General features: G+C 35.9%; 4 protein-coding genes and 1 long non-coding RNA gene across 7 annotated transcripts; 2 read left to right on the forward strand and 3 right to left on the reverse strand.

Annotated features, from left to right (window-relative positions):
• Positions 1-2,720: 2,720 nt before the first annotated feature.
• Positions 2,721-3,180, reverse strand: LOC126264952 (uncharacterized). Its single transcript, XR_007547525.1, has 2 exons — positions 3,048-3,180; positions 2,721-2,950 (listed from the first exon to the last, which is right to left on the reverse strand). It is a non-coding gene; the product is annotated as an uncharacterized LOC126264952 (long non-coding RNA).
• A 4-nt stretch (positions 3,181-3,184) lies between these two features.
• On the reverse strand, positions 3,185-4,978 carry LOC109608525 (venom carboxylesterase-6). The gene is made up of 6 exons (XM_049964062.1): positions 4,773-4,978; positions 4,588-4,722; positions 4,392-4,556; positions 4,002-4,335; positions 3,436-3,950; positions 3,185-3,373 (listed from the first exon to the last, which is right to left on the reverse strand). Exons 1-6 carry the CDS (start codon positions 4,830-4,832, stop codon positions 3,185-3,187), a joined length of 1,398 nt encoding a protein of 465 aa, XP_049820019.1. The 5' UTR covers positions 4,833-4,978.
• LOC109608526 (putative inactive carboxylesterase 4) lies at positions 4,808-7,230 on the reverse strand. Of its 3 annotated transcripts, XM_049964452.1 has the most exons (10): positions 7,109-7,228; positions 6,900-7,058; positions 6,714-6,845; positions 6,320-6,659; positions 6,067-6,266; positions 5,666-6,010; positions 5,484-5,616; positions 5,230-5,371; positions 4,953-5,172; positions 4,808-4,850 (listed from the first exon to the last, which is right to left on the reverse strand). In XM_049964452.1, the coding sequence occupies exons 1-9, from the start codon at positions 7,148-7,150 to the stop codon at positions 4,986-4,988; spliced, it is 1,680 nt and encodes a 559-aa protein (XP_049820409.1). In that variant the 5' UTR covers positions 7,151-7,228; the 3' UTR covers positions 4,808-4,850; positions 4,953-4,985. The 3 variants fall into 3 exon arrangements, with proteins under 3 accessions (XP_049820409.1, XP_049820408.1, XP_049820410.1); XM_049964451.1 differs by having other exon boundaries at positions 4,850-5,172; XM_049964453.1 differs by lacking the exons at positions 4,808-4,850; positions 4,953-5,172; positions 5,230-5,371 and having other exon boundaries at positions 5,482-5,608; positions 7,109-7,230.
• Positions 7,231-8,877: 1,647 nt separating this feature from the next.
• On the forward strand, positions 8,878-12,274 carry LOC109608553 (TBC domain-containing protein kinase-like protein). The gene is made up of 12 exons (XM_049964139.1): positions 8,878-9,158; positions 9,219-9,477; positions 9,534-9,771; positions 9,837-10,108; positions 10,160-10,433; positions 10,487-10,648; positions 10,791-10,968; positions 11,021-11,227; positions 11,284-11,558; positions 11,609-11,739; positions 11,792-11,954; positions 12,009-12,274. The coding sequence occupies exons 1-12, from the start codon at positions 8,954-8,956 to the stop codon at positions 12,114-12,116; spliced, it is 2,472 nt and encodes an 823-aa protein (XP_049820096.1). The 5' UTR covers positions 8,878-8,953; the 3' UTR covers positions 12,117-12,274.
• Positions 12,275-12,517: 243 nt separating this feature from the next.
• LOC109608559 (transaldolase) lies at positions 12,518-14,588 on the forward strand. Its single transcript, XM_020025003.2, has 5 exons — positions 12,518-12,708; positions 13,418-13,649; positions 13,704-13,835; positions 13,893-14,155; positions 14,217-14,588. Exons 1-5 carry the CDS (start codon positions 12,612-12,614, stop codon positions 14,498-14,500), a joined length of 1,008 nt encoding a protein of 335 aa, XP_019880562.1. The 5' UTR covers positions 12,518-12,611; the 3' UTR covers positions 14,501-14,588.
• The last annotated feature ends 216 nt before the right edge of the window (positions 14,589-14,804 follow it).

A 14,804-nucleotide genomic window follows, 5' to 3' on the forward strand; every position in this document is an offset into this window, starting at 1 on the left:
TTTTTACAATTAACTCTTTCCCAAAATAAGACAACCGATTCCATTCAACACAGGTACTGTTTAGATCTATTTCAAAATATCCAAACATGAACATTGATAATAATTCAAATGCCTTTGTTAATATTCCCAATTAAACACATGAATCATCGTCTAAACAATGATCATCTACACACAACGTCTCTACATTGCCTCTGCCCCCTGCGCCATGATCAAAACCAACTGATTTTGCACTTGCAGTTACAGATCGACACATGTAAGACAATCCACAGTCTCACTACTGGGACTCAAACTGACGTCTCTTTCAACGCCTTCAAGTTCAACTGGAATATAACTTTCTGGCATTTTCCACGATTTTTCATGCGCTTACTTATAAGTTCGATTGCTACTTAATGACTTCAAAAATATAGATTACCATTCAATACCTCTATCAGGAAGAAAACAATTCTAAACATAGGGTCAAATTTTGTTTGGTGTCTGACTTTAGAGCGATCAAACATGACTTTATGATATTTATGTAAATTTTGCATACTTCATAAACTTGATATACAAGATATTGAATAGACTTTTTTAAGAAAAGAACATTTCTCCATATGAAAAGAAAATCTAGCTTTTGTCAGTTTCTATGTCTAAATTTTGAAAATTAATTTTGTAGGAATCGTTTAAAACGCACATGTTAACTACATTGATTTTCTTTAGGCTAAGTTCCTCAAATGTCATATGAACAGCTAATCCTTTACTCAAAATTTCTCGGTCAATCATTGTGTCATGTTGCAAACAATAATCCGGTAAAAAATGAAACAATACTTCAAGAGAGATATTATAAATTTCAACAACAGCCTAAATTTGTTAGGTACTGTTTATACTCATCTGTCCCATGCCAGTCATAACAACAACATTAGAAAATCGTTTACCATTAAGCTTAAGTGATATAGATTTTTTTAATGAGCGAACATTCCGACCCGGAATCAAAACAAAATGAAAACTTCTCACCCTTATGTTTTAAAGTGGCTGCAGGTGTGTTTACCAAACACATATTGACGCGACGCTCGGTACTTGATCCCTTCGACTACGGATTGGCGTCTAAGTGGTTGGGTACAGTACAACGTGATGCAAAGTGTCCCTGTCGTCCACACTTGAAACAGGCAATCGATGGCTTCGTTGAATTTGGTCCATTGAATGATGGGTGTCCACTCGAGGTACTGGGTCTCGACATCTGGTTCTCATCATTTCTTGAGCTCCGACACTTGTCCGATTTATGACCCAATTTCCCACAATTGTAACATATTGTTGAAGCCATTGGTAAATTAGGCTTTTTATTGGGGTTGTGGTCGAGGTCGTTCGTCGTTGATTTCCTTTTCATATAAGAAAAAACGGTCAGTTCTTTTAGCAGTTTAGCTCTTGTATCGATGTCGGAGGTAATCGCAAGTCGACGAGTCCTGGGTTCGAATGATGCGATATGTGCAAGAACCGCACTCGCTAGAATTTCTTCTCTTGTCAGATTCGAACACCTAGTCATTAGCGACGTCATTTGGCGAGCTGCATACGATGCAAGACATTCATCATCCTTTGGCTTATTGTTTAGGAAATTTAGAAAAACAGTCGCTGTTGTTTCGGGACAATGATATCTTGACGCAAAAATGTCTTTAAATTCCGACCACGTCATCTCCGGGTATGTCACTTTTGATAGCCAAGAGGATGCTTGACCCCTTAAAGCTTTACTAAGCAAAATTATCAAGGGAGCACCACTCATTGATTTGTCCGAAATGCACATATCTGCCGTCGAGATCCAAGCTTGTGCATCAGCGTTCTCTGTATCCGGATCAAACTCTGGCAATTCTACACTGACCTGATTCGACGGTGGCCGCAGAGCTTGTAGAAGAGCCAAAAAGTTCCTATTTTGTTGTTCCAATAAAGACTCCCACTTCACTTCACTTCCACCAGATCCAGATCCTGATCCTGATTCAAATCTTGATTCAGATCCCACTTCTGATGTCGCAGCGCGGTCAGGATTATCGGCCATTTCGAATATTAAATAACACGCAAATAGTCCTTACAATGTAATTGAACTAACAGGCACAGGATTACAACTAATAGTCAAACAATTAGGTAGAAGTTGTATGAAACGCGGTGATCCCGACGGTTATGCCAAGCCAAGACTTCTACGCAGCTTCCCTGACGGAGCTTAACTGTCCGCCCTCGCAGGTCTCCTCTACCGTCACCCTCGGTTCGAGTACCATCCCCTGCTTAGCACTTCCGCTGATTCCACCCAAGTACTATAAGTATGCAACCCATAGTACTACTTGCGTTTCACATGAACCCTCCGACATATATATATATATATATCGATTGATGACCACTCTACTTCCACTCTCGCCATCTGTTGTCCTATGTTAAAAATGTTCCGGCTTTCCCTTAAATTAGTTTATTATATAAAAAAACAATTCATAATTCTCAAATAAACAAACAAAAAACCATTCTGACTATTGAAAACTAAAAATTACATTTAAAGTTATACAAATATTTATTAATTTTTATGTATTGCATGCAAAATATATTATACGTCACCGTCGTTGGTGTTGAAATTTTGGCAGATATAACACTACGTTAGATTCGTAAATGGGGAGGCAAGTACGTTGCGGTCTTATAACTACCATCCAAACACAAGCCGTTTATGTAACTTCAGCCTTCCCTTTTGTCTATCTGAATAGAAAAACTACTGATTTTTATTCCAGGCAATTTTAATTTATTATATCATGTATGCATTTAATAAGTGTCAAATGGCCGAATAGCGTAATAATCGTAAATCAGTTCCCAGTTGCTGAAAGTAAAAGATTTCGGATTAGTTTGCACAGATAGATCTGTATCAATATCTAAATAATAAAAGTTTTCAGTAGTCACTTTGGGCCAAGTTATGTTTTGAGTGATTTCTTCCTGTTCAGGTGTTGGATTCCTAAAAATTAACATTACATGACAAACAATTATTAAAATACATTTTTATCTATTAATAATTTTTAAGAATAATTAATATGCATTAATGTAACTCACACAGTTTTCACAAAGTTAGTCAACATGGTTACAAATCTTTCACTAGTTACGCCATCAGGTTCTGGATAATCCTCAAGATTTAACTTATCGTTTAGCCAAAGATAAGCCTTTTCTTCGCCATGTGCCACTTTTTCAGCACCTATAAATCGGAGGTATATGTAAATTTTGATGTACACTCTCTCAACAAATAAAACAAACCTTCCACTTCGACATCGTTACCACCTAATGTACCGTGATAGGAAAACACGTAGAAGTAAACATCTGTGAATTGTGACTGTAGTTTGGCATACTTTGTTATTGACCTTGTGTATTGATTGTCACTGAAGTACTGAAAATTAATTATTTTTAGTATGAATTGAGTCCGAGCAAACATAACATATACGTATTTACTCTGATGGCAGCTCCTAAATCGTCCTGTAGATCTCCGGTGGTGTACATAAGCCTTATGGCCGTTCCCACACCCGTCAAGTTTGCGTTATCCGTAATGTGCATGTCCACATTCACCAACTTCCTAACGTCACCGTCGTACCTGGCCATCTCCTTTTTGAACGAATCCAAATTTTCACCTTTTTGCACGATCGCCTCCTCGGAATTAAAACCTAGGATAAGAGGAGCCTTGTTAATGTGTCCCTGCTGGATCGCTTCGTAAAAAGGTTCGGTGACGAAAGCACCCTCATGTTCGGGTTCCACGACCGGAGCCCATTCCTTGAGGTCAGCAGCGGCTGCGTCCAAGTCTCGAGCCGCAACGCTTCTTAGAAATGTCAGAAGATCCGATGAAGAGGTTTCATTTGTGATTAATTCGTTCAAGCTTTTGGCCAGATTGTAGGCGGTTGCGTTTGCGGTTCTGGCGTAAGCGAAGTTGCACAGAGGTACTCCACTCTCTCCCACTCCTGCCCTAAACAATCCTGAGGCACAACTTAATCAATAATACGAGCTTTGAAAAAATAACATTTTACCAGCAGATTTGGGACTCAAATAGTGGAAAGCAACTGATGCCGAACCAGCACTTTGTCCATTAAGGGTGACTTTAGCGGGATCTCCCCCGAAGAGGTGGATGTTTCGTTGCACCCACTGCAATGCCAAATTTTGATCCTTGAGTCCGTTGTTGCCGGGAATGGTGACATCATTTGTGGACAGGAATCCGAATACTCCGACTCTGTAATTCAAACTGACTACCACAATATCTCTCTCCATGAAAACGCGAGGGTTTGTCGAAGAAGCGCGACCGTTTTTGAATGCACCACCGTAAATCGTCACCAAAACTGGAAGTGAAGCGTTCTCGTTCGGTTTCTGGAGTAATTATTAATTTTGATTACAATAGTCGTTAGTTTTAATGTACTTTTTACCACTGGGGTGAAGACGTTCAAATACAGACAGTCTTCGTCTTCTCCTTCTTCATTGGAAGAGACTTGATAACAGAATTTGGAATTCTTTTTCACGTCCAGAACTCCCTCCCAATCCAGAGCAGGTTTCGACGCCTGAGAATTATAAAAGATTGATTGATTGATTGATTGTTGACTTCTACCTATTTTTATTAACTACTTCGAACCGTAACTCTCCGACTGGCGGTTGAGCATATGGAATTCCTTGATAAGCATAATAAGTTACATTTGTTATTGTCGTTCTTTGATAGCCCTTCACTTTGCCACTCTCCACTTCCACTATTAAATCTGAAAACTTTTAATTTAAATTACTAATGATCCAATTAAAGACATAATTGTACTTACGCCGAGCTTAAGAAAGCTCAAGAGAATGAACAGTGCACAATTAGTAATCATTTTGCCCATGATCAATTCAACCAAAAACTAAAAATACCAAAGTAATGTGATCAAAGATAATAAATATGTGAAGAGATACACGAATAATCAACTTAAAATAACTTTATCTTTATAAAATCTATCATTTACATTTAAAAAACTGCTTATCAATTAATTAATTAATTAATACGTGTCGAACGGTTTTTTTCCATATTTATTATACAAATGGACCCATTCAAAATAATGTTCACTCTTCGGATTGATTTTCATTGTCAAATTCGAGTCGATGTCCAAATAATTCAAGAAGTCCGGTTCCATTTTTAACCATTTAATTTGTTGTAATAATTCGCTTCTATCCGGCGTTGGATTTCTAAAATTATGATAGCTGCATCAATGTTGTTACACTCGATATTAATTAATTGTTTACAGGAACTTTACGAAATTCGAATACATTTTAACATATCTCTTCGATGTTAGAATGTCACTTTCTGGATAATCCAGCAAATCGTCGTTTCCGTTCAATACCCAAAGATAATTCGCATCCGCAGTGTGGGAACTTTTTCCGAGACCTGAAATTATGTCACTCGTACATTCAGTTGTCTCTTTTTTTATTATTATTATTATTATTATTAATAATAATATTACGATTACGATTGCTATTATTATTATTATTATATTAACCTTCAGGTTGTGGAAAGGTAGTGCGACTCAGTTTTCCGTAGTAGGAAAATTGGTAAAAATAAACGTCAGTGTAAGTTGACTGAAGCTGAGCGTATCTTATTAAAGGCCTGTTGAAGCATGTATCACTAAAATACTAAAACTCGATTAGTGAACGGACAACAAAATACATCGTTATTGATTACTTTAACAGAGGCAATAAGATCGTCAGCAAGTAAACCTCCGGTATATAACTTTCGAATAATTTGTCCCAAAGCCAATTTTTCAGTATCGTTAGTAACGTGCATGTCTTCGGGCACCAGCAAACGTGGATTAGAATCGAAAGTTTGCATGTACAATTTAAAATTATTCGTGTCTGCGTATCTATAAAGTTCTTCCTCCGAACTAATTCCCATCAAAATGGGCACCCTATTAAACGATCCTGTTTCTAGAAGCCCGTACATTTTCCTGTTTAAGAACGCACTTTCGTTGTCCACCTCCGTGACGGGAGCAAAATAAAATCCTTGTGCCATTTGATCAGTGTAGGAAAGCTAAAATATAAACGATTTCCTGCATAATCAAAAAAAAACACTAAACTACTATATACCCTGATGTTGAGAGATGCATTTTTTAAATCCGCATTAGAAACCGTTTGCAGGAATGTGAACATTTCTTTGGTGGAGTTATTCCTTTGAAACAGGGGATTAATGTTGTTTGCAACTTGATAAGCAACTTCCACGTGATGTCTTTGATATGCCCATGGATTTAAAGCGGAACCACTTAAGGCTATCGCCGCTCGGAACGTTCCTGAAACAATCTTCGTGTAAACATTTTATTAACATTACGATTACGAAGCACACCTCCACATCGTCTACTCAACAACTGATAGGTAGCGGAAGCTGCCCCTGCACTCACTCCCATCACTGTGACTTTGCGAGGATCACCGCCGAACAAATGAATGTTGGTTTGTACCCATTTCAAAGCCAGACATTGGTCCTTTAGTCCCGCGTTTCCGGGTATCACTTTGTCACCGGTTGACAAAAAACCCCACGGTCCGATTCTATAATACGTAGTGACGACAACGAGATTCTCTCGCATGAAATAATGGGGTCCTAATGCGTCGAAAGTGGCCACACCGTTCATGAATCCGCCTCCGTAAATTTGAAACAAAACGGGCAGTTTTGTTCTCATACAGGGTGGCTAAAATTTAATCAAGTCAAGTTTATTGGACTTTTAAATGAAAAAAATTATTACGACGGGCGTGTAAACGTTGAGCAACAGACAATCTTCCGTTTCGTACGGAAAAGATCCGTAAACGTTGAAGCATAATTTCCTGCTTTCGGTACAGTCCAAAACGCCAGTCCAGCTCTTTACGGGTTTTGGAGCCTGAAAACCACAACTCAATATGACATAAATTATTGTTTCTAGCACAAGTTTAACCTGGAATCTTAAAGGGCCAACAGGTGGCTGTCCAAATGGAATTTCAGTGTATGAATAAAATGGACAACTACTCGGACAACTGTAGTCGGAACAATTATTCCCAATAACTTTCCCTCTAATCGTGCCAGTTGGAAGATCGATGATCGGGTCATTCCCAAACTAAATGATTAAATTAAATATAAATAATTATGTTTCGTGCCACTTCTTACCACTGAAGTTGTCATTAAAAATAAACAAAATATGGAGTTCATGTTAAACAGCTTTTGTTTTAATTTAAAACCAATAAATAGTCTGGTGGTATTTCAAAACGACACGATGTGTTATACATTCTGGGGCGATACATTTATTAAGATAAATGAGTGATAAGGAGTGTAATTTTTTTATTCTTTGGCAATATATATTTTTTCGCAGATAAATAAGGCATTGGCCTTCAATTAGCAACACAAATTAATCAGTGAATTTTATTAAACGTTACTTTCTACAATTGTATATATATGTCGCAGCGCGGTCAGGATTATGGGCCATTTCGAATTTTAAATAATACGCAAATAGTCCTTACAATGTAATTGAACTAACAGGCACAGGATTATAACTAATAGTCAAACAATTAGGAGTCGCATGAAACGCGGTGATCCCGACGGTTATGCCAAGCCAAGCCAAGACTTCTACTCAGCTTCCCTGACGGAGCTTGACTGTCCGCCCTCGCAGGTCTCCTCTACCGTCACCCTCGGTTCGAGTACCATACTTATAGTACTTGGGTGGAATCAGCGGAAGTGCTAAGCAGGGGATGGTACTCGAACCGAGGGTGACGGTAGAGGAGACCTGCGAGGGCGGACAGGGAAGCTGTGTAGAAGTCTTGGCTTGGCATAACCGTCCCATTGTACATTGGGACACTGTATATTTTTAATTTTTTATATTCTACATGTAATTGGCAGTAAAATGTTTACATTGTACTGTGTAGCAATTTTATTTAAAAATATACATTCAAAATAAATTAGAAAAGTAGTTCAAGTTAAACTATAATTTCAATCAATCAAAACATAATTAATTTCTGAAATTAAAATGCGGAAAATAATAATTGTCACTAAATATTACGAAAATACTTCTCAAACAACAAAAATCGAAAAAATTCTTAGAAATATCAATTGTATACGATTGCCACACAGTTATCACAATTTACAATTTGTGAAAATTAACGAAAATTATGTGATTGTGTTCCACAGTATTTTAATGAAATTGATGTGTAATTATTTCTTAAACAATTTTATTAAACAATCTTAATGTAACATACTCAAAATTTGTATTGATGTTCCGTTTCAATACGCGAGTAGACACGTTCATCATTTTTGTCACTGTATATATACAGTGCGAAACATGCTCTCCGTGTCTGGATGTTGTAAGAGATGGATGCACGACAAAGAGAATAAAATTTGGCCCGGTAGTAGGAATCCCCATTCTCAGAGACAATGCGCCGTGCTAGTGCGCGCTGGCGCACCATATAAATTAATCTTTGCGAATGCATTTAGTAACTCTCCATGTGCGTAGGTTAGGTATAGCAAAAACAAAAATAAGTATTCTAAAAATAAACTTCTTTTTTCAAAATAATTTTTTTAGCACTGTATATATATATATATATATATATATATATATATATATATATATTCATGAGTATTAAAGAAGGATGAAACTAGCTTTTGGACGATGCGCCATCAAGTAGGCTAGGTAAATTTGTGTGGCACGCATATTCAATTGTTATTTTAAAAAATCGCAGGAGAAGGGAAAACTTTCGATTTTTGTTATTTGAGAATCATTTCCATAAGATTTATGGTGACAATCATTATTTTCTCCATTTAAATTATTATTAATATTTTAAAATTTCAACCAGGGAATTCACAGAACACCGTAACAATAGGCAAACATGAACTCTTACTGTAATGGTGGTTGTCTAAAATAGATGCGACGTCTAAACATCAATTCACAACAAACATAACGATAAAACTAACCTAAAAACGAATGTCAAAATTAAATGACTGCATAAAATCGGCAAAGATAAAATGTATCAGTCATTATTGAAAGATTCAAAATTGCAATTCGGAGCATTAACTTTTTTTGCGAAGGAACACAAAGGCGACTCGTGCGGCAGCAACGGTTTACCACTGACACCCAATTCTATAATAATATACGGAAACGCCCAAATTTTAAAAACGTTAAACCATCCGTTTCTATGTCAATATTTAGATATAATCCGCGGAAAACACGGTACACGTTTCTTATATTTGTTTCGATTAGGATCGATTTGAATTTTTCTGTATTTTACAGAGAGAACGATTGTTGTGTCACAATTCTGTGGCAAATCTTTATCCACATATATTGAAAGAGAATTATTTGATTTAGATGATATAATAAAAATTGCTTATCAAGTTATTGAGGGTGTGAATGAACTGCACAAGAATAATATCATCCACAGGAATCTGAGCAATGAAAATATCCTTCTTCAGGACAACAACGACATAAAACTGTTTAACTATGGACTTTATCATATGACTGGAGAAAATAAGCTTGTCTCTTTTCCTATTTTGTATGACACTCTATGAAAATATACAAATTTTGTTATTGAAAATTGTGTTCTTTCAGACAGGTTCTTTATACAGCACCAGAAGTTTATTTACAACAGCCAAATGAATGTTTGCATGATCCAAAAGTGGATGTTTGGTCCATAGGTATAGTTTTAGCAGAACTACTACTGAACAAACTTCTATGGAACAACTTAAAGTTGGGTCAAAGAATCAGGAAGGTTTTGAGTCTATTACAATGTAATAATTTGGTGTTTGAAAGAATTGCTAGGGAGCACAACTGTTATGAAAAATATTTAGTAAGTTGTTTAATTTATGCTTTCCCCTTCTGGCACCAACAAATGATATTCCAAAAATATTTTAGGCTCTTCCAGAGGACATAAAGGAACTAGTAAACATGTGCCTGAACATCTACTCAAAAGACAGACCAACTTGTGAAGACCTCCTAAACAAAACTATTTTCAAACCGTTTAAAGAGTCATCAAATTCACCCCACAGTAAAGTCTGTGAACCATTTGAGGTGTTTACAATTAAAGAGTTCTACCATTGGTGGCAACTTGCTGGAGGTGATGTTCTTCAAGAATTAAAAAAACAGGGTTTAATCAGATCTAGCCCACCAATTCTCTCTCTACCAAAGTAAGGGTCAACATACTCTTCAATAATTTATAAATATGAACACAATTTCAGTGTGGTTTTGATAGAGGGAAATGTATTGGGCCAAAAAAGAAACCCGGCAACATTATTTGATCCAAGAGTTATCACCATGCCTTTGGGGGCATTATATCAAAGATTCATGCACATTCCATTAAGTGCTTATTATCCTTTGATTCTAACGAAATCTGAGGTCATTTTGAAAGCTGAACCTCCACCATATGATGCCACAGGTTTACCCTTGATCATCAAGGAACGTGACCCTGAGTATCAGTTCCACAGAATTGTACTTTTTAGGCGACTGCTATATGTATGTAATTGCCACTTTTTTATTTTGCATATGTGAATATTTGAATTTTGTAGGGATATCCCTATTGCAAAGACAGGATTTTGAAGGAAGCAGAAATTGATATTCCTCCTTTGTTAAGGGGGGAGATTTGGTTTGCACTTTTGAATGTTAAGGGTGATTATGAAAGGGAATACATGAGGATTGATAAGGAAACCCCTACTTCAACAGATCGGCAGGTGAAATTGAACACAGAAACAGATTGCAGATATATAATTGAATTGAATTGCATGAGTTACTGATCAAATAATATTGATTTACGTAAAAAATAATAATTAAATAAGAAAAAACCATTTTTAGACCATTATTCATATGTTTTAGATTGAAGTTGATATTCCCAGATGTCATCAATACAATGAACTATTATCCTCATCAGAAGGCCACAGAAAACTGAAAAGAATTTTAAAAGCTTGGGTTTATAAAAACTCTCAGTACGTTTATTGGCAAGGATTGGACTCCTTAACTGCTCCATTTTTATATTTGAACTTTAACAATGAAGGTAATAGTTTCAAATTTTTCAAATTTAATGATTTTGTTATTGTTGTTTTTAGCTAAAGCATTTGCTTGTCTTTCGGCTTTTGTGCCCAAATATCTGCACCAGTTCTTCCTCAAGGATAACTCGGCAGTAATTCAGGAATATTTAGCGAAATTTTCTCAGTTAATCGCCTTTCACGACCCCCAACTCGCCAACCATTTAAATGAAATCAACTTTTACCCTGAATTGTTCGCCATTCCCTGGTTTCTAACCGTATTTTCCCGTATGTTTACCTTAGTCTTCATATATGTCACCATATTATTAATTATTATGCTACAGATGTTTTTCCGTTGTACAAAATCTTACATTTGTGGGACAAACTTTTACTGGGTGATTCATCGTATCCTCTTCACATCGGTTTGTCGGTTTTGACACAACTAAGAGACAGGTTATTAACATCCGGATTTAACGAGTGCATTTTACTGTTCTCCGATTTGCCCGAAGTCGACATCGAAAAATGCGTTGTCCTTTCTAGCCAGACTTTCGAAAACACGCCTAAAAGTATCACCCACCGTGAACACGAAAATCCCCAATTTCACCAAAAGGACGAATTTGTATGTTAGCTTATGTATTTGAGTTATTGGTTTTAAGAGATAAGTTTTAGGATATATCCGGGGTTACCTTGCAGGAGCTACAGAAGGAAAAGTTCCCTAGAATAAGCACTAATGATGTTGTGAAACTGGTCAGAAACAAACCTGAGAAATTGTTGATTGTTGACATAAGAAATCCCCCACAGTATGTCAACAAAGGTACGGCCACGGCTACTTTTTAAATGTGTATGTTACAGGTTTCAGAGGTCTTGCGTAAAAAGAAGCATAAACGTTCCGTTTTCGAGTGTTCCTTTTGGAGAATCAAAAATTGAAAGTTTGGGTCCCAACGGATCCATTATTAAAAACAGTAAAGAAAAAATTATCGTTATAGTAGGTAACGAAGAAACCGACGTGGAATTGGTAACAATAACCTAAACATTAAATGATTTTTTATTTATTTGAACTATTTTCTAGTTGCCCAAATTTCTTCTCAAATGCAAAATAAGCAAAGTGTGTGTTTTACATGGAGGATTTGGTGTAATTTCGAAAGTCTCGCCTTCAGTTCTGACTCAAGGACATTAATTAAATAGATTTTTATAGAGAATATTGTATGAATATTTTATACAATCACAATTCTTATGTAATTTGTTGATCAGCACTTAAAAAAATGTTGTAAATGATCAATTTATATGAAATTTGTATTTCTAAGTGTTTCTGAAAATATATTTATATTATTATTATTTGAACTATTTTTAGTACATCAACACAAGTAATAATAATTATATCTAAAAGCACGCAGATTGATAAATTTCACCTCCACAAACGTCCACAGACATAACGGAATAGTTTGCGTGAAGTACCAATTACATAATGGACAGATAACCCGGTCACATTATTCGATTGGTGCGATTTAAAAAGAGCGGGAAATTGAAAGAATTCGATTGGTTTTCGAATTGTTTCTCGAAGGTGAAATGTGTAACCTTATGCGTGCTGGAAACGCTTTATCATTGAACGAATACATGTTTATCGTTTTTGTTCATATCGCGACCGTCATCGATACTTAAAGAAAAATTCAACATGTCCGAGCCTCAGTGCAAGAAGGTCAAGATGCCCAATTCGTTGGAACAATTGAAGTCGCTCACCACCGTTGTCGCCGACACCGGTGACTTCGAAGGCAAGTTATTTACTTATTTGTTTGTTTTTTTTAATACTATTTAGCAAAAACAAAGCTCTGAAATGTCTTGATTTTGCTGGAAAGAAGGTACAGCGTTGAACCACCTGTTAACACCGCTTAAATATACCATTGAAATTTGTATTTCAAGAGTGATTCATTTAAATTATTTTTATGATTATCTTATCTGGAATCTTCAGTTTGTTTGTATTAATTTAATTAAAATTAATAAATTTGACTGTTGTGTGCTCCTGTTGAAACAATTCAAATAAAATCATTTTGAAAAATGTTCCTTTTTTTAACACTACCAGAATTAATAGCAGTTGTTTAAATTAAAAATTTATCGTATTTTGGTTGCGTTATTATTCTAATTAGAAAGTACTCTGTTGGTGAATGTATTTGATCTAAATTAATGACCGCTTTGACCTTAAGTGTTCGGTTTTAGGATAATTTCGTCCGTGAATGAGTAGCAGAAATAATTATGTCAATATTATCATCAGGTGGTTTCTGAAAATTTTCCAGTACACAGAATAACAACAAAATTAACTAATTAAGATATTTTTGAACTAATTTTTAAGTTGGCAATAAAAGTAATTTTTTTTGCTGTCGGCATTGTTATATTTAATTCAATTTTATCAACTAAAATTATGTTTAAATCATTTTTTGGATTGTTTACCGTTCGACATTCGAAAATAATAATATCGTATCGTAGCGATGAAGAATTACAAACCAACCGACGCAACGACAAATCCATCGTTGATCTTGGCTGCCGCAAATTTGCCTCAATACAAATCGATAATCGATAAAGCTGTGCATTATGGAAACAAAGTGGGCAGCACTTTGGAGGAGAAAGTTGACGCTGCCATGGACATACTTTGCGTGTCTTTCGGCGTGGAGATCTTAAAAATCGTTCCCGGTCGTGTATCCACCGAAGTAGATGCAAGGTTAATTTTGCCACTTCATTGTCATGTACTCGATGCATTATTTGTATTTTTCAGGTTGTCATTCGATAAAGACGCAAGTGTAGCAAAGGCCATAAAACTGATACAATTGTACGCCGAACAGGGTATTTCCAAAGACAGAATCCTAATAAAATTAGCTTCGACTTGGGAAGGAATCCAAGCAGCAAAGTAACATATAACCCTTCCATATTAAATAATACTTGGACATTAATTTGTTTCTTTTAGAGAACTGGAACAAAAGCACGGAATTCACTGTAACTTGACCCTTCTGTTTAATTTCGCTCAAGCTGTTGCTTGTGCTGAGGCTGGCGTCACTTTAATTTCGCCATTCGTCGGCCGTATTTTGGATTGGTACGTCGCAAATACCGACAAAAAATCGTACGCGCCCGAAGAAGATCCCGGCGTGATTTCAGTCACTAACATCTATAATTACTACAAGAAATTCGGGTACAAAACCGTTGTCATGGGAGCATCTTTCCGCAACGCCGGTAATCAATTACATGTTTGTGTTATATCTTTCCTCGTACTCATTTTATGGGTTCTTTTCAGGCGAAATTAAAGCGTTGGCGGGTTGCGATCTGTTGACAATCAGTCCGAAATTGTTGGGCGAATTGGAGACTATAAATGAACCACTTCCTAGGAGGTTGAACGAGGAAACAGCAAAGAAATTAAACTTGGAAAAGATTGAGTTGACCGAGGCTAAATTTAGGTGGATGTTGAACGAAGATCAAATGGCCACCGATAAATTGTCAGACGGTATTCGTAAATTTGCTGCCGACTCGATTAAGCTTGAGAATACGCTGAAAAGTTTGATCAAAAGTGCCAAGAAATAAATGAACAATTATACTTTTGTTGATGATTTATAAATTTATTTAAATGTAATAATTTTATACAAATAAAAAATAAAATATGTTAAGTTTTCTAGGTTTTATTAAATATCTAGTGCGTTTGAAAAATCAAATCAACAAATGATCAAAATTGAAGCCTAACTGTAATTTTCATTCCCACATACCGATAAAACAGAATATTCTCCCTTACATGTTACACTTAAAAATAATAATAAATAAACAACTTGCATATTTAAGTTTACTTCTTTTTCTATACATTTTTTTGTAGGATTTTTTAATATTTGTGACT

Source organism: Aethina tumida, chromosome 3, assembly GCF_024364675.1.
Source record: "Aethina tumida isolate Nest 87 chromosome 3, icAetTumi1.1, whole genome shotgun sequence".
NCBI lineage: Eukaryota > Metazoa > Arthropoda > Insecta > Coleoptera > Nitidulidae > Aethina > Aethina tumida.

Bases quoted from the DNA above. Each gene is read 5' to 3' on its own strand.
- LOC109608525 (XM_049964062.1), bottom strand. From the start codon at position 4,832: ATGGGCAAAATGATTACTAATTGTGCACTGTTCATTCTCTTGAGCTTT. The intron at 4,723-4,772 runs GTAAGTACAATT...TTAAATTAAAAG, and splicing joins TGAGCTTTCTTAAGCTCGGC to TTTTCAGATTTAATAGTGGA. The intron at 3,374-3,435 runs GTAAATACGTAT...ATTAATTTTCAG, and splicing joins ATTTAGGAGCTGCCATCAGA to TACTTCAGTGACAATCAATA.
- LOC109608526 (XM_049964452.1), bottom strand. From the start codon at position 7,150: ATGAACTCCATATTTTGTTTATTTTTAATGACAACTTCAGTG. The intron at 6,846-6,899 runs GTTAAACTTGTG...TGTGGTTTTCAG, and splicing joins TTGGCCCTTTAAGATTCCAG to GCTCCAAAACCCGTAAAGAG. The intron at 6,660-6,713 runs GTAATAATTTTT...ATTAAATTTTAG, and splicing joins TCAACGTTTACACGCCCGTC to CCACCCTGTATGAGAACAAA.
- LOC109608553 (XM_049964139.1), top strand. From the start codon at position 8,954: ATGTATCAGTCATTATTGAAAGATTCAAAATTGCAATTCGGAGCATTA. The intron at 11,559-11,608 runs GTATGTTAGCTT...GATAAGTTTTAG, and splicing joins TTCACCAAAAGGACGAATTT to GATATATCCGGGGTTACCTT. The intron at 11,740-11,791 runs GTATGTCAACAA...TGTATGTTACAG, and splicing joins GACATAAGAAATCCCCCACA to GTTTCAGAGGTCTTGCGTAA.
- LOC109608559 (XM_020025003.2), top strand. From the start codon at position 12,612: ATGTCCGAGCCTCAGTGCAAGAAGGTCAAGATGCCCAATTCGTTGGAA. The intron at 12,709-13,417 runs GCAAGTTATTTA...ATCGTATCGTAG, and splicing joins CGACACCGGTGACTTCGAAG to CGATGAAGAATTACAAACCA. The intron at 13,650-13,703 runs GTTAATTTTGCC...TGTATTTTTCAG, and splicing joins TCCACCGAAGTAGATGCAAG to GTTGTCATTCGATAAAGACG.